The sequence below is a fragment of the Jaculus jaculus genome, chromosome 19, assembly GCF_020740685.1.
Source record: "Jaculus jaculus isolate mJacJac1 chromosome 19, mJacJac1.mat.Y.cur, whole genome shotgun sequence".
Classification (NCBI taxonomy): Eukaryota; Metazoa; Chordata; class Mammalia; order Rodentia; family Dipodidae; genus Jaculus; species Jaculus jaculus.
The window spans coordinates 6,968,010-6,989,342 of record NC_059120.1 but is presented as its reverse complement, the minus strand read 5'-3'; the positions used below and the strand labels follow the sequence as shown (position 1 = coordinate 6,989,342).

The following is a 21,333-nucleotide window of genomic DNA, read 5'->3' as shown; positions in this document are numbered from 1 at the left end:
GCAGACAAGGGGGTACCCATAGCACTCAGTTGGTTTTCTCCATTTGCCCCTTTTATTCTATCTGGACCTCAACCCATGAAATGGTGATACCCACCTTCAGGGCAGGTCTCCCCCAATTTCTGTTAATCCTCTTCAGGAAATACCCAGAGGTGTATGTCACCCTCCTAGGTCAAGTTGACAGTGAAGATTAACTCAGTTCACGTGATGCCCTACACCATCCAGCATGCTACAGAATTCCTACCAGCAAGAAGACCCTCACTGGTTGTACCTTGGACCAGCCAGCCTCCAGAACTCTGAGCTGAGAAAACCTTTATTCTTTTTAAAATATATTTTATTGATTGACCTGAAAGCAGGGAATGAGGGAGGCAGACAGAGAATGGGTGCACCATTGCTTCTTGCTGCTGTACATGAACTCCAGATGCGTTTACCACTTTGTGCATGTGGCTTTTTGTGGGCACTGTGGAATAGAACTGGGGCTGGCAGGCTTTGCAAGAAAGCGCCTTTAACGACTGAGCCATCTCCCCAGCCTAAACATTTATTTATTTTGCTTTTTGGAGGTAGGGTTTCACTCTAGCCCAGGCTAACCTGATATTCACTATGTAGTCTCAGGCTATCCTCGAGCTCATGGTGATTCTCCTACCTCTCCTCCTGAGTGCTGGGATTAAAGGTGTATACCACCATGCCTGGCCCCTAAACCTTTATTCTTAATCTATTAGTCAGGAGCCATGTGTGGTGGCACATACCTTTAATCCCAGCACTCTGGATGCAGAGGTAGGAGGATCACTGTGAATTCGAGGTCACCCTGAGACTACATAGTGAATTCCAGGATATACTGGGCTACAGAGAAACCCTACCTTGAAGAACCAAAAAAACAAAAAATTAATTGATTAGTCAGTGGTACTCACTTCTAGCAACAGAAAGCAGATCAAGACAGACATAATCACTTTTTCTCATCCTTTCTTCCTTAAAATGGTAGCTATTGCCTGAAGACCCATGGCCTTTGAGGTATCTTTAGGTTTACAATGCATGGAGGTAGTAGACCAGGGAGATGGGGAATTGCCCAGTAGACAGCCTGCTTGCCATACAACTCTGAGTTAGATCCCCAGACCTCACATAAAAGCTAGAGGCCATGGCGAGCTTCTGTAGTCCCAGTGTGCCTGTGGTGAGGAGAAAGGCAGACAAGAGACTTTCCCAAAAGTTTACAAAAGAAGTAGTAAGCAGCGACGAGAGGCCTGCCTCAAAGTGAGGTGGACGGCAAGAACTGGCCCAAAACTTGTCCTCTGATCTCCACGTGTGAACAGTGGCACACGCATGCCCACACTCACACACACGAACATGAGCACACATACTGGATAAATAAAATAAAAATAGTCCCATGAACATTTAGGTGAGCATGCAGTTCAACCAGCAAGTTTAAGATGCCTTGGGATTGCCCATTATAAAATTGGGGGTGAGGTCACAAGCAGGCCATGGGTTATTTCACAACTGAATGACCTCCAGACTTAAATTGCATGTGTTTTCAATGGCTTTCCTTTCACAACCCCAGGCCCCAAAGAGTGCTCGGTGATTCTGTTGGCACACCCCGGCTGGACACAGGCTAGGAGGGGACTTAACGGCAGCAGAGATGTATTCATACTGCATCTGAGGGAATCCATCAGAGTAATAAAGTTTGGGGCTGGGGATATCTTAGCAGTTAAGTGCTTGCCCGTGAAGCCTAAGGACCCCAGTTCAAGGTTCAATTCCCCAGGATCCACGTTAGCCAGATGCACAAGGGGGCGCATGTGTCTGGAGTTTGTTTGCAGTGGCTGGAGGCCCTGGCACGCCCATTCTCCCCCTCTCTCTCTGTACCTCTTTCTCTCTCTCTGTCTGTCACTCTTAAATAAATAAAAATAAACAAAAAATAATAAAGTTTGTGCTTTGTGCTGTAGGAGTGCACTCTGAGGCTACTGACGTGGCGGGGAGAGCAGCATGGAGGAATTATGACCTTAGAAAGTAAGTGTCCCTATCTAAGGAACTGTCCTCCCAAATCCATTAAAGAAATGACTGCATTCTTTGCAAATGAGAAGCAAAATAATATTTCTTAATGCTCATTCATCATTAATATTATGCCAATTATTGCATTACTGTTGGCTGATAAATATTCAGAGGCTAAATGAAGCCTGTAAGATGGATTAATTCTCCAGGAGTACAAACAAAAACTTTCAATATTTTATGTCATATAATTAAGTGTTGTTTGCTGTTTCTGGAACTAGAACTTGGGACACGCTCATTAATTGCTTCAAGAAGATGGTTAGGCATGTCATATTCCGAATGAAATTATTTATAAACCCTGTGCAGCACCGCTAGTAAATTAGGCATGCAGATACAATCCTACCTGCAGAAGTCTGGGGGCACCATGCCATACACATCGATCCTGTCACAGAGCTCCAGCGCGATCGTCATGGTGAACCAGCCGGTGCTCAGCCAAGTGTTAGAGATCTTCCTGGAAGGAACAATGGCGAAGTCTGCAAGCTGGTAAGACAATCTTCACGTACATTACCATCTTGGATCTTTTCTGGAGTAAGGCTGACCATAAAAAGACCCAGACCCAGACATACATACACAGGCTCTCTCATTCTTTCTTTCTCTTAGCTCATCTGTTGAACATCAGCACGATTTGACAAATTGAGAACCTTCTGATATTGATACAACATCAACTGAAGATGCTGATCAATGTTTGGATGCTTAGAAGTGTGTAAGCACAACTTGACTGTAAGATGACAGTATCCATGGAAAAATTTTTTATTAATTAGGATACTTGATTAGAAAATCTCCTTTTATCCCAAGCAAGCTAGATATATGAATAAACATACTGATCAATCACCTATCCATCCATCATTTATCTATATATCATCTATCATTTATTCATATAGATTTATTATCTGTCTATATCTATCATCTTTCTACCTGCCTACTGACTCTCATCTGTCTATCTAGCCATCTATGTTGAGATCAAAGCAGGCCCAGCATGGTGACTGAGCATCTTTCCTCAGGAAGTCTGTACATTTGGAAGGGGCCCGTGACTGAGGAAGAGGGCCAGAAAAAAAGCACATGTTCAATCAAGCCTTGTTATTTGTTTATTTTGAGGTAGGGTCTCAGCTGACCTGGAACTCTCTCTGTAGTCTCAGGCTGGCCTCGAACTCACAGCTACCCTCCTACCTCTGCTTCCCCAAGTGTGGGGATTAAAGACATGTGCCACCATACCCAGCTACAACTTTGTTTTTATTTTACAACACCATGGGGAATACCTGAAACCCCTCTGAGGAGGGACCCCAGTGGAATGGGGGCAGGGACGAGGGAAAGGATGGTACCAACACATGATGTTTCCATACTAAGTATGCCCACAATAAATAAATATTCAGAGCTCTCTGAAAATTTTTATTAGGAGCCAGAAATGGACAAACTGAGGAAGTAAACATGTTCATTGCACTGTGCACTAATTCTCCATCCAGCTGCATGCACAGAACCTCAGCAATGTGCAGTCTCAGACCTGTGGCAGCATTGTGCCCAGGTGTGCTTTGGGCTTGTGAGAAGGACTCAGGTCATCATGCTATGCTGCCGTGGGTGCTCATTCCTGCTCTTCAGGGACCACTGCACTGCCTTTGCTCAGTGCCACAGCATGCCTCATTAGGCAGCTCCATACACCGTATCCCCAAGGTCAGACTGTCTGACCTTGCCCAGCTACAGCACACATGTGAGCCAAATAGCGGAGCTGCACAAAGGGCTCTTTACACGCGCCTTGAGGGGCAGGAGGGCTCCGTGCTCAACAGTGAGATTTATTTCCATTCCATATAGGAATGAAAGAAAAATAAAAGAATAGTTCTAAGGAGTCCCTTTGCTTTGTGAATACCTGATGGGCATGGGTGGTTTAGCCTTTCCTGAGCCATAGTTTTAACTTTTGAATTCACTCCACTGCACCTGACCCAAGACTTTCAAAGCTCCTAAGGATGAGAACAATGTGGGCTTGAGTCTCCCCTGTTTCTGTCCTAAGTGGCGGGGTGACTGGAGGCAGACTACTGCTGTGCCTTGCCCCTGGACTTACTTGGCTATTTGAGAACTAAGAACACCCAGGAACGACTCCCAGTGAGGTGTGCAGGCTCACGGAGAAGCCTTCCTCTTTTTTTTTTTTTTTTTTTTACTTTTTAGTACACACCATACAGTTCCATAGGTCTGAAGTGGGAGACAAAGCAGTGGCCAGGGCAGCACTTATTAGGTGCAGAAGCTTCCAGCATTCATAGGCACTAACATCTCCCTTCCTGCTCACCAGGGCGTGTATTTGTGATGATGAGGGGCAGGGTCTGGGTGAGCCAGGATGGCACAGTGTCCTGGGGACAGGGGAAAGGGGAGGTCACGCCAAACTTTAGGTGAAGCATGTCTTTACTTCTCTTTTGTGGCCAGTTTTTCCTGACCCAGTCTTGAGGGGTAACAACCAGGAGAAGGGAGAGCCCAGGACCATGCTAGCGTCCTGATCTGGGCATCACTCCTAAGTCTCCAGTGTTCTTTACACCCACTGGACATACCAGCAGGGGCTTTTCCTAGGGGTGCAGGGACGTCTCCTCCCAATTGTGTGATGTAGAACAGATCACAAGCCACAGCCTGAGACACAGGGGGATGCGGTGCTACAGAGAAAGGCTCTGTGGGTAAAAATGGGGAGAATACAAAGTAGATGACTGAAGGAACTGAAGTGAAAAGTTCTTTTAAGTGCCACTTAAAATTCCCCAAGACTTCCTAAATAATAGCCTTTTGGGGTCACATGCTATGGAAATGCAACTGCTTTGTACTGTCTTCCTGCCAAGATTTGAACTCTTTCTCCAACAAAGGGATATCTGCTGTTTTTATACTTAATCAGCTGTAATGAAAGAATATGAGGAGCTGTCATGTGCTTATTAGAGAAAATTATCAGATATTCTTTTATGTGATGAAGGCACACACTGAGCCGATAATTCCATAGTGCACACTAAATTACAATTAAAGGCCTTTCTGCTCCTCCGGAATCTCGTTTATAATCTCGATGGAAATATTCTTCCTGCAGTTACTTCATTTACGCTTCCTTCATCTAATTACTATAATATTGGTTCTGAACCACATTTTCCTAATGTACCCTTATTCAATTATAAAGTTATTTTCAAGTACAGTTACTTTCTAATATCAAAGAATACCATTTGGCCATCCATGTCATTTGTCATACTTCTTAATTGCTGATTGTTCCTGAGTCATTTTCCCCTCTACTTTAAAGTGGAACTTCTATAAATCAAAATCTATTGAATTTTTCTTTTTCGTTAAAATCTTCGCCTGTGATGATTGTCCTGATCATGAGATCTGTGAATTAGATATCCCACCCTTTCTTATCTCGAGTTCAAACTCCAAGATATTTGTATATGCAGGAAATAGTTGAAACCTAAACACTTTGGGTTTCAAGCAAAGAATTTGTTCTGAAGTTCTGTTTCTTTCTCCTCCTCCTCCTTCTTCTTCTTTTGTTTTTTTGAGGTAGGGTCTCACTCTAGCTCAGGCTGACCTAGAATTCACTATGCAGTCTCAGGAAGGCCTCGAAATCATGGTGATCCTCCTACCTCTGCCTCCCGAGTGCTGGATTAAAGGTGTGTGCCACCATGCCCGGCATAAATATCTTTTTTAATACATATTTTTATTTATTTATTTGTGAGCAGAGAGACAGGCAGAGAGAATTGTATGGGCATTCCAGGGCCTCTAATCACTGCTACCAAACTCCAAATGCATGTGCCACTTTGTGCATCTGGCTTCATGAGGGTACTGGGGAATTGAACCCAGATTGTGAGGTCTTGTAGGCATCTGCCCAGCTGCTAAGCCATCTCTCCAGTCCCACATTAATATCTTAATGTGATATTGTTTCCTAAGGATCTTATGTAGCCAAGGGCAGGATTATCTGGCCTTCAGGTTATCACTTCACATGATCCCTTCAGGGGATGGAAAGCAATGTGCAATTATCTAAATTGCTAGCCTGCAGCAGAGTGTCAGGAACACTTACACTTATAAAATAATCATTAAGCATGTTTTTTACACTAAGACCGAGACTACAGGTATGTATGCATATACACATATATATAACTATACACACACACACACACACACACACACACACACATATAATGTGGTTTTCATTTTATTTTATTATTTATTTTTAATTTTTTTGTTTATTTTTATTTATTTATTTATTTGAGAGTGACAGACAGAGAAAGAGGCGAAGAGAGAGAGAATGGGCGTGCAGGGCCTCCAGCCACTGCAAATAAACTCCACATGCATGTGCCCCCTTGTGCATCTGGCTAACGTGGGTCCTGGGGAATAGAGCCTTGATCCTGGGTCCTTAGGCTTCACAGGCAAGTGCTTAACCACTAAGCCATCTCTCCAGCCCATCATTTTATTTTAAGTTTTATTCTGTAATTCACTGGTTTTTAGTATATTCACAGGTACAACCATCACCACTGTTTTAGAACATTTCCCTACTAAGAACTATCTATGTGGTACTTTGAATGTGGAGCATCCCACTCAGCCTCACTGGTTTGTGATGAAGCCTCATACTTGATCTCCACCTGGTAAGCCTTTGGGAGGTGGAGCCTGGTGGGAGGAGGTGTATCACGGGGGGCGGGCCTTGGGGTTTTATGATCCAGCCTCCCTTTGCCGGTACTGGCAAGCCCACTCTTGCTACTGATATGTGAAGATGTGAGTTGGCTGTCTGCTCTGACATACCTTATCTACCATCGAAACTATACTCTGCAATAATTCTTTCCTTCCATAAGCTGCTTCTGGTTGTATTTTGTCTCAGAAATGACGAGGTAACTGCTACACACTCACACATGTATGTATGTATGTATATATGTGTGTTTGTATGTATATATGTGTTATCTATCTACCAATGTCTGCAATCTGAAAAGCTTTGCTTACTATTTGGGGCGGGTGCTGGTACTGTCTGCTCTATTTGGTTCTCCTCCCCTCTTCTGTTTTCCTGTAGAAAAATCTACCTGGCCACACTGACTTCATTTCTTATGACTGAGCCTTAACAAGCAGTGGGAAACAATGCCCTAGAGACCATTCCTTGTCTCCTGAGATCCCCTCACCACTTGCTAAGGGTCAGACTATATTTTTGTAGAGGGAGGCCAGGTGTCCCCTCACCACTTGGTGAAGACTATAGTTTTTGAGATGGAAGTCTGATAACCCCTCACCACTTGGCGAAGGCTGGGACTATATTTTTGGAGGGCCTGCCTTGCTTTGGACTTTATTCCCAGAGTCAGATACACACTTCTGAGCAGAAAGTAGGTTCTCAGTAAGTAGCAGTTGACTGAACAAATATTTCCCTCTGATAGTGAAAACTAAACCTGCATTTTTCTTTTTGAGAGATGTTCATGTAAGTAAAATTAAATACAATAAAGCTACTTTTATTTATTTATTTATTTATTTATTTATTTATTTATTTATTTATTTGAGAGTGACAGACACAGAGAGAAAGACAGATAGAGGGAGAGAGAGAGAATGGGCGCGCCAGGGCTTCCAGCCTCTGCAAACGAACTCCAGACGCGTGCGCCCCCTTGTGCATCTGGCTAACGTGGGACCTGGGGAACCAAGCCTCGAACCGGGGTCCTTAGGCTTCACAGGTTAGCGCTTAACCGCTAAGCCATCTCTCCAGCCCACTATAAAGCTACTTTTTGTTTTGTTTTGTTTTACTAATGTAGGCCCCAGCCACTTAACCATTTTCTCAACACAGGGATCTGGCCCTGAGTTCTGACTCAGGCTTTGGGGTTTCTTAGCACGTTGAGTTGAGTTATTCAGTTTGAACAGCCAGTTGCCCGGGGGACCCAACAGGTGAGCCCTCTTGATGCCCTTCAGTGCCCACAGTGTAACGGTGCCTCGGGCACGCGTTCCCGCCCAGCCCCTGCCCGGGCCCGTACCTGTCCTTGCCGGTCTCGCGCTTGAAGAGCTCGTCGAAGTGCAGCATCTTGTGGCGCGTGATCATGAAGGCCTTCAGCCGGGGCAGCACCTGGCTGAGAAGCTGCAGGTTGTTGAACACCTGGCCCTTGCCGTCCCGCCGCATGTAGCTGCTGGGGCCCCAGAAGAGGAACACCGTGCCCTGGCTCACGTTGAGCAGGTCGTGGCGGTTGCGAAGGATCCTCTGGATGCTGGAATGTGCGATGACTCTCAGGCTGGTGCGATTGCCCACGTCACCGCTGTAGCCACGAGTGGGGGCATCGTTCATGCGGATGACACATTCAGTTTGGTCGATCTGGGGCCCTTGCTGACTGTGTAGCAGGTGCCCTGAGCTGGTCACCAGGGCACAGTCCCGGCAGTGCATTCTCAGAGGCTGAAAGGCAGGAGGAGGAGGAAAGAGAGGTCAGGTGCAAAGTTCTTTCCTCCCTTGACACCAGCAGGTTACGTCCCTGTCTGGAGAAAAGCTTGCCTATCTCTTCTTCACGTCATGTCTCATTATACCCGTCCACTCTGACTGCATGCGCTCTTACATTTTCTTCAAAACAGGTGACAGGATGTGTGGATAAGGGAGAAACAGAGCTGGTGTTGATCCCTTCATCATTAGCAAGGGATTTGCTGGTGTTAGACAGCAGTGTGGGTACATGAACCCAGCATGGTGGCCACCATAGCCATTTTATAGCTATTCTCAGTCTTTGAGATGTAAGGAAATTTGCCCTTTGATGAGCAGTGATCACGTCATACTTTCAAAACTAGGTCTTTCTGAATCCGAAGTTTCCCCAAGTCAAAGCAAAGACAATTCTACAAATTGCTATGAGACTGGTTTTGATGGGCTTATTCATCTTATTGAAACATTAAGCATTTATTAATATGCTTGGATGCTTTACAAATATGTTTACCCCCTAAATAAATGCCATCTAGAATCACATGAGGAATGGCATTCAGATTGTAACTGCTTCAATGTCATAATTTTTGAAATGACAATTAGGGGCATTTTTTTTTGTCATTTTAATGTGGGAGCAGAAAGAGACAGAAAAATTGTGATGTCCTATTTTCATAATTGAACAGAAAATTTCAAGTACAGAGCCATTGACTTCATTCAGGAATTTCAGAGCTTGAATTCTTCTGTCATCCTCAGGGGAAAAATAAAACCACACCCCTGGTGGAGCCCTGGCCATGCACAGCTGACCAGGGGCAACTCCAATAGCAGCACTCAGTGGAGCACTTTGAACCCATGACTTGCCTTTTAGGTACTAGCAAATTAAGCAGCCCTGCTCATGTAGTGAGAAATGATCTCTTAGTTGTTAGAACATAAGGAAAATAGAGGTTGAGGCCAAGGCTGAGCAGTGCAAAAGAAAATGACAAGACACTCTGAGCCTTGTCCCTTTTCTGTTAACTGAGAATTGGACACACCTGGTACCCTGCATGCCCTCAAGAAGTTTACTGCACAAATAGTCTTAGATGGTGACAGTCTCCTGGACCATGGTTGTCACTTCAAAGCCTGCCGGGGAGCACCGGAGGACAGTCACTTCTCCCGTGGCATTGCACATCACCCTTATATCCAGTGTCCGTTATCTATGGAAATGTGAGAAGTCACCAACTTCCACAAACCTTGGTTTATCCAACTCTGACTGAGGAAACTAGCTCATGCTACTTAGGTAGGATGAGCAAAACTAAGAGATACATAGTGCTTGATTAAATCATTGAAATTTGTGACCTGCAAAAAATAGCCATTGCATGATTGGACCCGATCCTTAGCATAGAGGACCCATCACAAGAATCACTCAATAAATGACAGGTGGCCTTAGGATTATCATTTAAGGCAGCACACATTATAAGTATGCCCTAACTCGGGACTGAAGCTTATACTTGACCCGAGGGCTTGTGAAACGGACATTTCCCACCGCAAGTTGTCACTTTTCATAGGATGTCCAATTGCTCTTGGCTGACATGCACTGGTTAGGCTTCCAGATACAAAAGTGGGAAAGCAGAAGCCTCCAAAGCCAGCATGTTAGTGAGGGACAGTGGATCCGTGAAGAAAGCACATTAAGGTGTGACAGGGTGCGAGGAGGGGCTTCTGCTAAAGTCTCACTGAGGGGGCTGTTGAGGGCTCTGCAAAGCCAGGGGTGCAAAGAAGGAGTGGTCAAGTAGCTAATGTTACCGAATTCTCTCCACATGCCAGATGCAGCTCTGAGCTTATTATTAAAGTCACATGAATCGTCCAAATAATGCTATAAAGTAGACTTTTTAAATCACCACCATTTCTACAAATAAAACAAAGATGAAAAAGGGGAGAAGTTTGCTCAGTATCGTATTGTTAGGAAGAAGGAGAATTGAGATTTGAACCCAATGAGTATGGTTTCAGAGCCTGTGGGGTGAACCATTGTGACGCCACACTCCACAGTGCAGTAGAGTAATCAGTGTCATTCAATGATGGCTGAGTGTATTGGCTACCTCTTTCCTCCGTCTCAGAAGGCCACAGATGCAATTTCGTCATCAACAGAGTTACAGATCTGAGGCCCCTGGGCCGGGAGGATGCAGTACCGTGACAAGGCTTTCGAGTCAATACCTCCGTCTCTGGAGGATCATTCACAGGAGACTTCTTCTGGTAGAACATTAGCAATCTCCCCGAGCCCAGCCACCAGGTGGGGCCCAAGTTCAATTACCTGAACCTATGGGGGCCATTTCATCTCCAAGCCACCACGGAGAGTGTGGTGGTTTGATTCAGGTGTCCCCCATAAACTTAGGTGTTCTGAATGCTAGCTCCCCAGCTGATGGAGATTTGGGAATTAATGCCTCCTGGAGGGAGTGTATTGTTGGGGGCGGGCTTAAGGGCTTTATAGCCAGTTTCCCCATGCCAGTGTTTGGCACACCCTCCTGTTGCTGTGGTCCATCTTCTGTTTGCCAGGGGGTGATGTCCACCCTCTGCTCATGCCATCGTTTTCCCCCTGCCATCGTGGAGCTTCCCCTCGAGCCTGTAAGCCAAATAAACCTCTTTTTCCCAGAAGCTGCTCTTGGTTGGGTGATTTCTACCAGCAATGCGACCCAGACTGCAACAGAGAGGTTCTGTTATGAGGTGTTGATGAAGGAACCAGTGAAGACTCCTTGCCTCAAGGAGCTCACCAATCAGGCGAGCATGCTCTCAGACCACTACAGGACCATAGGAAGCACTAACTAATCAGGCTCAAAGGGTTATGGGACCAAAGATTCGAGCCTACCTAGAAAAGCCAGAAGTGTGAGAGAATAGCCAGGAAGGGATTCTGCAGTGTAAACCAACACGGGACATGGTTTGAAGGAGAAGTAGGCCGATGGTGTCACCAGGCATGGTGGGATTAATGCTGACCAAGACAGCCTCAGCTGATCAGAGGTGAAGAGAAACAAAGGCCAGGAAGCTTGACTTCAAAAGGCTACTAGAAGGTTGATGGTGGAGCGTGGAAGAGCTAAGGGATTAACTCAACTGAGTGAGGGGTTATCTTGAGTTTTGGGTCTGAAAATCCTACAATCTTGGAAATTCCTCAGTCCTGGGAAAACTAGGAATGTTAGTTTTATCATTGCCACTCATGGATAAGCTGATTAACTTTTCCTACAAGGATGAAAAAGATCTTCTGCACATAGCGTGAGTAGGGTTGGGAGACTGGAGAGTCTGTAGCTGATGCTTTCACAGATGAGATGGCTAACATTCTTACCTGTTTACAACAGATGGGAGATTCTGGGCTAGGGGAAGTAGCTTGGCCAGTAAGGTGTCTGCCTTGCAGACAAGGTGACCGGTTTGAGTCCCAGAGTCCACAGCAAAGCGGAGCTTGATAGCGACTGGTAACCGCCCGTGCTGTGGAGGAGGGGGCAGACGGATGCCTGGGACTTGCAGGCCAGCTAGTCCAGCGTAATTAAGTGAGTTCAGAGTCATAGTGAGACCCTGTCTCAGAAGAGGTGACGGTGCCCAAAGAATAGCACCCGACATTGTCTTTTCACGTCCACATGCATGTGCACACAAGTGCATGTGTACTCACACACAGAACACACCCACACACATGAACATGCTCACACACAGATAAAAAAAACCAAAACAAAACAGAATAAACTAGACACAGCCCAATGATGCTGATTTACTGAAACACACACACACACACTCATTCATTCATTCAAGGCTTTTATGAACATCTAAGAGCTCTTGTATAATAGTACATTTTCTTCTTAAGATTACTCAAGTTCATCCCAGTCGACCCTAAAAAACTGAATTTCCAGTTTAGTTCACATCATGGAAGAACTGTATTCACTGTCGCTGGGGAAACATTCTGTAAAGGGTCCTGTGGCATCTAATGCCCTGATGTACTTGCTCTGATGGAATTCTCTCGGCAGATGTTGGCTGATGTTGAAACACCTGTGACCTTAGGGACATTCCACGAACCTTGCTCTTTTCCTCTCATTTCCCTGCAGAACTTTTCAGGGAAGGGAGGATCCTGATCCAGCCATACTGATCCTCTTCGATTACGAGGCACAACCAGATCCTCCAGAGGCTGACACAATCCCAGACAACCCTTGTTCCTCTTTCCTGCCCTCCTATTGATTCACGTCTGGCACTAATGCCCACTCTTTGAGTTGTTGATGCACCAGCCAATGCAGGAGAGATCGAAGTCTGGATTCTGCCTTAAGTGCCTTTTGGGAAGGGGTGCCAATAAGAGCAGCGACCCAAAGTTGTGTCCCAGTAGTTGAGGAGAGCATGAACTGGAGACCACTTTGGACCATTTCCAAAGGAGGAACTGATGTGTGGTTTCTGCCTCCAGGGAGACTAGGGATGTCTTGGGAGTAGAATGACCAGCAAGCATGTACACAGTGTGACCCTGGTTTTGAGGATGTATTGCAGTCAGTCCTAGGAGAGAGCCACATTCCTCCACCCCTCAGCATCTCTATAACCCTCCGTGTCTTAATGACCTGGAGGGAACATGCACAGCGGGTGAGCTGGCCCCGACCCAGATCTCCGTGGCCCTCGCTGAAGTGTCGGTGTGCAGGTTGGACTGGTGGCTGATGCTGGGGCTCGGCCCGTCAGCCTGGGAGGCAAAGCGCTGCGGAGCAGGGAGAGAAGGGAGGGTCCCAGGGGCCCTCAGTGTAGCCAGACCTTTCCTCTGGCTTCCTCCTCACAGCACTCAGCCCCTGAGATTCTCTGGAACACTCACATTCAAGCTTCACGTGCTAAGTGAGCTGCATCCCTAGGTAGGAAACATGGGTGCCGTTATCAGGTCACTCATCTCTCTCCCATCCTGACCTGTGCAAAAAAATTTAATCAGTATCAAATAGACAAGTGGGATGGATACACTCTTGCCTTCCCTGTCCTTGGAGAAAACCTTCCTCCTGAGCCATAAGCAGTATGTATAAAGGAGCCTTAACAAGCAACTTCTCTGCAGTTGTATTGATTCTGATGTCATGATAGAAGGGGGAGTGGGTCATGAAAACCTCCATCTGCAGAGGAGGAGGCTGTGGCCACTGGCCTTAGGGCAGCCTGTCGGCTGGGAGTCATAATGGCCAGAGCTCAGGGCAGTGCCTGGAATTAATGACTGGCTGGGAAAATGGTCCAGGACATAGTAAGGGCCATTAAGCCCAGCCAGTTATTAATCCCCAGTAAGAGCTTGATGCCAAGGTCATTAGAGCTGCTGGGAGGAGAAAAATGCCTAGGAAAATCCGCAGTCTGGAAGGAGCTCCCAGACCACCCGTCCACGAAGGGCTTAGGGCTGCGGCTCTGGCCCTGTCCCGCGTGAGCGTGAGCGAGCAGGCTGTCTGGGAGCTCACGGAGGCGGCCGGGCCGTGGGCCTGCAGGGCAGGGGGTCTGGGCGCATGGCGAGAGGTGCGTGCGCTCATGGAGCTCATCACTTTGCCTTGCTCTCTCCTCCGCATGCTGGCAATTTGTAAGCAATTTCCATCATCCCTGAACTGAGAAGTGCATGCACCTTACGGGGTGGGGGCTTATGACTATTCCAGAATACTTTAGAATGTGAACTAATTCTACCACCATTCCCTGCCTCCATTGTCATGCCTCTCATAACAAAAGTCCCCTAAACCAAATAAGCAGGAGTGCACGTGTACACACACACACACACACACACTCTCTCTCTCTCTCTCTCTCTCTCTTTCTCAGGGAACACAGAGGCATGACCACTTTCATCACAACAAGCCCCTCTGTGCTGTGGTGACAGGAGCAATTCCTGCTTGGGGAAGCTCACTCAAGGAAATCAAGGTCTGATTTCTGTGACAGCCTGAGGAGCCAGAGCACACAGAATCCTCTCTGTGTCCCAGCTGATGCCTCTGGAGCCTTTCTTAAGAGAACAGACCAGGCCAAGTCAAATGAAAGTTGACACCTAAAACATCCGGTGATGCTCTATGCAAACACTTGCAGCTGCCAGCAGCACCGTGGCTTTACTTTTAAAAATTCTGATTTACTTGGTAGGGGGAGGGCGCCTCAGAGTGCGATGCCCATTAACTCCAGTAATGACACTGGCCTTGCTCTGAGAGCTGCCTGTTGGTCCGGAGCAAACATGTGATATATTTAAAGGCTTCAGGTGTTTCGAGAATCTCTGCTGTCAAGTCAGACGTTTCCCTGTGATTACTAGGCCGTTAATAGCTGTCACTCCCAGTCCACACTGCTGATTATTTCATGTGATTCGCTAGAAGAATGTCACCATCCCGAGAAGCTCTCTTTCCCGCTTTCAGTGACTGGCCCGCCCAGCGGCCTCCTCTTCACCATCTTATCTTCACCATCTTATCTGCTTCCCGCCCCTTGACTTGCCTAGCTGGGACGGCAAGCTCTGCGGGCGGAGCAGCACTGAGCAGTGTCCCAAATGAGGCCTGGGGGGTTGGTCCAGTGGGTAAAGTGCTTCCATATAAGCAAGAGGACATGGCTTTGGTTCCCCCAATCTCACATAAAAGCTGGGCATGGTGGCACACACCCGTAACCCCAGCACTGGGGAGACAGGGACGGGGGCTCCCTGGGGCTGGCTGGCTGGAAGTACTAGCTCAGCGGGTGAGCTCCAGGTTTGCTGAGATAAGATGGAGAGTGACTGAAGGAGATGCCCGGTGCACACTGCACGTACATGCACACACACAAACACACGTATGAGCCCCCATACACGTGTGCCCACACACATATAGACACACACATACCCCATAGATACATACGCATGTAAAATAAAATAATAAAATCTGATCTTTGGTATCAGTGGCTTTGAACCTGCTTCTTCCACTCATTGGGAGGAGAACATTGGACAAGCTCTTGGCTGTTCTGAGTTTCAGTTTTCATCTGTAACATGAATATGGAAAGCCACCCTCAGAGCGGACATTTGTAATCTTAGTGAATGGTGCAATCTCTATTCAACTACACATTAAAACTTAGTGTCATTTTTTTCTTTGAGGCAAGCCCAATACACTGACTTTTTTAAAAAATGAGACAGACGGAGAGAGAGAGAGAGAGAGAATTGATGTGCTAGGAGCTCCAGCCACTGCAATCAAACTCCACATGCGTGTACCCCTGTGCACATGCATGTACCCCTTGTGCACATGCGTGCACCCCCTTGTGCACATGGGCGACCTGGCATGCTTGCGTCACTGTGTGACTGGCTTGCATGGGACCTGCAGAACTGAACATGAGTCCTTAGGCTTTTCAGGCAATCACCTTAACTGCTAAGCCATCTCTCCAGCCCTAGTGTCTTTTTTTTTTAAAGAAAACTTTTTAGTTAATACTTTTCATACATGTACTTAATATATTTAAAATATTTTAACCTTTTAAAATTGAAAACCCAGGGTCAATCTTGTCATATCTTTTCTACCTCTATAGCTCATGGAATCCTACTGAGTCTCCATCCCCTACATACACGCCAAGCCCTTCCTCCCCCGTCACGCCTTTTGCCGCCATCTTGACGTGAGCCGCCACCATCTCTCTCATTCTTTCCCTTGCCTGGATCCCTGCCTGACTGGGGAAGATCTGTCCCAAACTCAGGTAGCCTGGATGGAATAAAAGGGAGAAAAGGAGAAAGCCAGCTGAACATGGGCATTCATCCTCTTTTTGCTTCTGTCTGCTAGGAGAAAGTTCTCTCCCTGGGCTTCCATTGCCATGGTGTCCTGCCTGAGCTCATGGGGCCAAACAACTGTGGACCGACCTCTCTGAAACCATGAGCTCAAATAAGTCCTTCCTCCCCTGAGTTATTTTTGACAGTGGTCAGAAAAGTTTCTAATACAGGGCTAGAGAGATGGCTCAGTCACTACGTGTGCTTCCTGTGTGAGTGTGAGGGCTGAGACTGCCTGAGCTCACATCTCCAGAACCCATGTAAATAGCCAGGTGTGGCCATGCCCATCTGTGCCCTCAGCCCTGCAGCAACAGAGACCCGAGAATCCTGGGGACTCATGAACAGCAAGCTGTAGAATCAGAAACATACTTGGCTGGAAGGAACCATGGGCCAGTGATGGAGGAAGGGGGCCATCCAAGGATGCCCTCTGGCCACCACAGGCAAGCCCAGGGGGTGTAGCACCAGCACATACATATACACGCCCTGCCCAGACACACAGCACACACAACACACACATTCCATGAAAGTTCTGAGTCTCATTTATGACCTTCGTGGTACTTGTCACAACGGTCAGTGATTTAAACTTCTTTTTTATTTATTTATTTATTTGACAGCGACAGACACAGAGAGAAAGACAGATAGAGGGAGAGAGAGAGAATGGGCACGCCAGGGCTTCCAGCCTCTGCAAACGAACTCCAGACGCGTGTGCCCCCTTGTGCATCTGGCTAACGTGGGACCTGGGGAACCGAGCCTTGAACCGGGGTCCTTAGGCTTCACAGGCAAGCGCTTAACCGCTAAGCCATCTCTCCAGCCCTAAACTTCTTATTTTCTTTCTTTCTTTTTAAAATATTTAATTATTTATTTATTTGACAGAGAAAAAGAGGGAGGGAGAGAGAATGGGTGTGCCATGGCCTCCAGCCAGTGCAAACGAACTCCAGACACATGTGCCACCTTGTGCATCTGGCTTACGTGTGTCCTGGGGAATCGAACCTGGGTCCTTTGGCTTTGCAGGCAAATGCTAAGCCATCCCTCCAGCCCAAAACTTCTTATTTTCTTATTCTTCATTTTCTGTTTCCTCTACTAAAGCCTCCGGGCAAGGGATGGCATATGGTACCTGGTATACAGTAGACGCTCAAGACAGACATACTTGAAGCCGTTTCTTGTTCCCTAGCTGCCTTGCTTTCTTGGAGAGCAACACATGATTTTCCCAGTGGGGTGTGCAAGTGACTGGTGGAACGAGCTGGTGTTCAGAGCCCGCTGCTCCCGGGCAGGCTGACACAGTGGTTGATGGCTGGCACAGCTCTCCCTGCACCTTTGCATAGTGCCCTTGGCGGCGTCCCTCAAAGGTCACGCACATGCAATTGCTTCCTCTAGGAGGAGTGCAGACATGAAGGCCCTGCGTGCTCATTAAAACAAGCAGAAGGCTGCATTTTCATTAGCCTACGGCGACCTGGAATGTCTGAGTTCACACACTGGCTTGCTTGGCCCCTGCCAACTTTGAAAGGAGTCTAAGCAAACAAGAGCATGACCCCAGACCTGGGAAGATAACTGAGCTGATGGCTACAGGCCAGAGCAGTATGAGAATGGAGCTCTGCGTGCAGCTGAAGTGAGGTGTGTGGCGGGGTGGTGGTGGTGGCGCTGATGGTGTACTCAGCCAGATGAGAGAAACAATGAAGTGACCAGAACACTGCAGGCCGAGCGTGGATGTGGCAGGCGCCAGGCCTGGATACAAACTTCAGTTCCATTACTGTTGGCAGGCAGGTCATATGCCAGCCTCGGTTGTTTTATTGTCCTTGTGAACACCCATCAGGTGGTATAAGGTAAGTTGTGACATACATATTACCACCTTGGTTTATAGTTGAGGAAACAAAGACTCAGAGGTTGAGTTGCTGAAAGTCCCCGCTTCTGAGCAAAGCTCTTCTTGCCCCTTGGCAAGGGAGATTCCAGGCGTGTGAGCGTGTGAGCGTGTGAGCGTGTGAGCACAGCGTGCGGAGAAACGTGAGGAGCAGGAGGACTGGAAAGAGCAGAAGATGCTCAGCCCAAAGCAGCTGATGGGAGGAATGTCTTCATTTTCACTTACAGTCTTGACGGGAAGCTTCAGGATGGCAGGGAACAGCACGGCATGAGCAGAGGCTGGATGTCACCTCTGCCACAGCAGGAGGAAAAGAGCAGCAGGCGAGTGAGCCAACTAACACCGGCAAGCTAGGGGCTAGTAAACCCTAAGGATCCCCCACCCCAGTAACACACCTCCTTCAGCAAGGCCCTACCTACAAAGTCACCAACAGCTGGGGCTAAGCATGCAGAACACATGAGTTTTGGGGGGACAGCTGATTCAAACCTCCACACACAACAAGGAGAGAAATGGACAAGCAGCCACAGAGCTATAATCCCAGAACTCAAGTGGTGGAGGCAGGAGGATCACTTCTAGTTCAAGGGCAGCTTGGGCTATGTAGTGAGTTCCACGCCAGTTTGGGCTACAGGGCGAGACTATCACAAAGTGAAATGAAACAGAAGAGGAAGTGAAGGAAGAGGAGATAAGAATGGAGAAGTAGAGGGAAGAGAAAGAGGAGGAGGAAAAGGAGGACAGGGAAGAGAAGAAAGAAGAAAAAGGAAGAGGAAAAAGAGAAAAAGAAGAGGAAGCCAAGGAAGAGGAGAAAAATTTACACAGAGGAGGGGCTGGCTGAAAACAAAACTCATGTGCAATGTTAGAAAACAGAGAAATGGGGCTGGAGAGATGGCTTAGCGGTTAAGCGCTTGCCTGTGAAGCCTAAGGACCCCGGTTCGAGGCTCGGTTCCCCAGGTCCCATGTTAGCCAGATGCACAAGGGGGCGCACGCGTCTGGAGTTCGTTTGCAGAGGCTGGAAGCCCTAGCACACCCATTCTCTCTCTCACTCTCTATCTGCCTCTTTCTCTCTCTGTAACTCTCAAATAATCAAATAAATAAATAAAAATCTTAAAGAAAAAAGAAAACAGAGAAATGTAGAAATTGAAATGTAGAAATTAGAGCCACGGAGAAAACACGGTGACTATAAACATCCTAAGTGACTCGAAAGGTCCAAGAAGAGCCTTCGCAGAACGGCTTGAGAGTCCGGGGTGTCTGTGTGAGAACAGGCACCTCCACCACCCCAGGGCTTGCCACGCTGCCTGGCACATGGTGACGATCAGAATCGCTATCCCGGGTCATCAACAACAGGCCCAAATGAAGTTCAACTTTGTTCGCTTAGGTAGGCAAGTATAAAATCAGTTTGGAACCTTCAAAAACAATTTAGATAAATAAGATTTGGTGCTGAGAGATGGTACTTATGTTATTTTAAGCTTCATTTGCTCGTAAAACTCATTCCTCAACCCAGCTTCAAAATGAGGCACAAGACTGAGTCGTTTTTGGTGGCAGGAAGTAACCCGCTCCTTCCTCACTTGGGTGTGAGAATGCTGACTCACTCACTCTGCTTCCAAGCCCACACTGTCCCGCGTGCCCTGGCCCAGGGGCTGTGTCTCCAACCCCACAGGGACCTCCCCACAGATGTGAGCAGAGATCACCAGCACCCGTTCCCCCTCTGATGCTTGATCAGCTTGGCTTAGTGGATTCGGGGGGGTCTCCGTGGGGGAGGTGGCAGAACCAGTGAAAGAAAGGTGACTAAGGTCCCTAAGTCACTGCTTCTAGGCACTCCCACTTTCTGTTAACTACGCCAACAAGGAACTCTTTGTCAGCTCTTACACACTTAGTGGATCTGTTCGTGTTGGCACGCAGTTTCGTGTGCTGTGATCATTGTGCCAGGCAAAGAGGAAACTTCCTCTGTTTTCTGGCTGCTGTCATGTGAGGCTTCTTTCGAAAGCACAGCTCCACTCACAGGACTTGAGGCCAGTGATCTTCTGTGACTCCCCACTACCTACGGAGGGGAGTCTTCATTTCTAAGAGTGCTTCCTCACTTACATTTCATCTATTCGTTTCAAGAACTCTAATCTCAGGCTTAGCGGTTAAGGCACTTGCTGGCAAAGCCAAAGGACCCAGGTTCGACTCCCCAGTACCCATGTAAAGCTGGATGCACAAGGTGGCGCATGCTTCTGGGGTTTGTTTGCAGTGGCTGGAGGCCCTGGTGTGCTTCCATCTGTATGTCCTACCCCCACCAACAGCTCCTGCAGCCCTTTAGAGCCTTCCCCGCCAGCATTAAGGACCAGTGAAAAAGCTGCCTGCCCAAGTGTCCCAGGAATAAAGATCCAACTGCTTAGCAGATGTGGACCTTCGGGAAGTGTCTCAGCTTCCCATGTCTGAATCCCTGCATCTGAGAGGAGGCTGTGAACGTTCAGATAGTGAATCCCTGCGGGAAATTCTGCCTGCTCACTTGTCACCAGACATTCCCACTGCTATTGTTTCCTTGCAAGTCTCACCCATTCATGTGTCACCTCCTTGGGAGGCAGGCACAGTGAGGTTTTAAAAAATACTTTAGGGCTGGAAAGATGGCTTAGTGGTTAAGGCCTGAAACGCCTAAGGACCCAGGTTTGAGTCCCCAGTACCCACGTTAGCCTGATGTGCAAGGTGGCACACGTGTCTCAAGTTCATTGCAGTGGCTAGAGGCCCTGGTGTGCCCATTCTCTCTCTCTCTATCTGCCTCTTGCTTTCTCCAACACATAAATAAATCAAATATTTAAGGAATATAAAAGGGCCTCCAGCCACTGTGAACAAACTCCAGACATGTGTACCACCTTGTGCATTTGGCTTACATGGACACTGGTGAATTGAACCTGGGTCTTTAGGCTTTGCAGGTAAGTGCCCCAACTGCTAAGCCATCTCTTCAGCTCTGGTTTTTTATCTCTATGTCCCACACTATTTTATGGTGTCTGAACTACGAATAGGCCCAGTGAATGTTGGTTTAATGAATTAATGAATATATAAATTTCTGTAGTGACAGAAAATGAGTTTTATGTTTCCATTATTCAGAGAACCAGAATGTTTTTTCTTCCAGTTCGAATTCTACACAGACAATAAGACCTTTAAAAATGTATTTATTTATTTATTTGAATGTGTGGGGTGGGTGGCATGCAGCATCAGGATCTTTTGACACTATAAACTAATGCCAGACACTTCTGTCACTTTTTGCATCTGGCTTATGTGGGTGACTTGGGAATTGAACCCAAGTATTTTGCCCACTGAGCCATCTCCTTAACTCCATTTATGGCCCACTTTCATTTGTTTGTTAATTTAAAAATATTTATTTATTTGCATGTGTGTATGTGTGCACCATGGTTTCTTGCTACTGCACACAAATGCCCATCTGGCTACACATGGGTGGTTGGG

The 21,333-nt window shown here is 47.2% G+C and overlaps 1 protein-coding gene across 3 annotated transcripts in view; it reads right to left on the bottom strand.

Annotated features, from left to right (window-relative positions):
• St6galnac5 (ST6 N-acetylgalactosaminide alpha-2,6-sialyltransferase 5) overlaps nucleotides 1-21,333 on the bottom strand; it is a 170,113-nt gene that overhangs the window by 18,782 nt on the left and 129,998 nt on the right. For all 3 annotated transcript variants that reach the window (XM_004653631.2, XR_006634290.1, XR_006634291.1), the window contains exons 3-4: nucleotides 7,959-8,368; nucleotides 2,375-2,482 (exon numbers count right to left, since the gene is read on the bottom strand). In XM_004653631.2, the coding sequence (XP_004653688.1) occupies nucleotides 2,375-2,482; nucleotides 7,959-8,368 (518 nt within the window). The remainder of the gene's footprint in view (nucleotides 1-2,374; nucleotides 2,483-7,958; nucleotides 8,369-21,333) is intronic.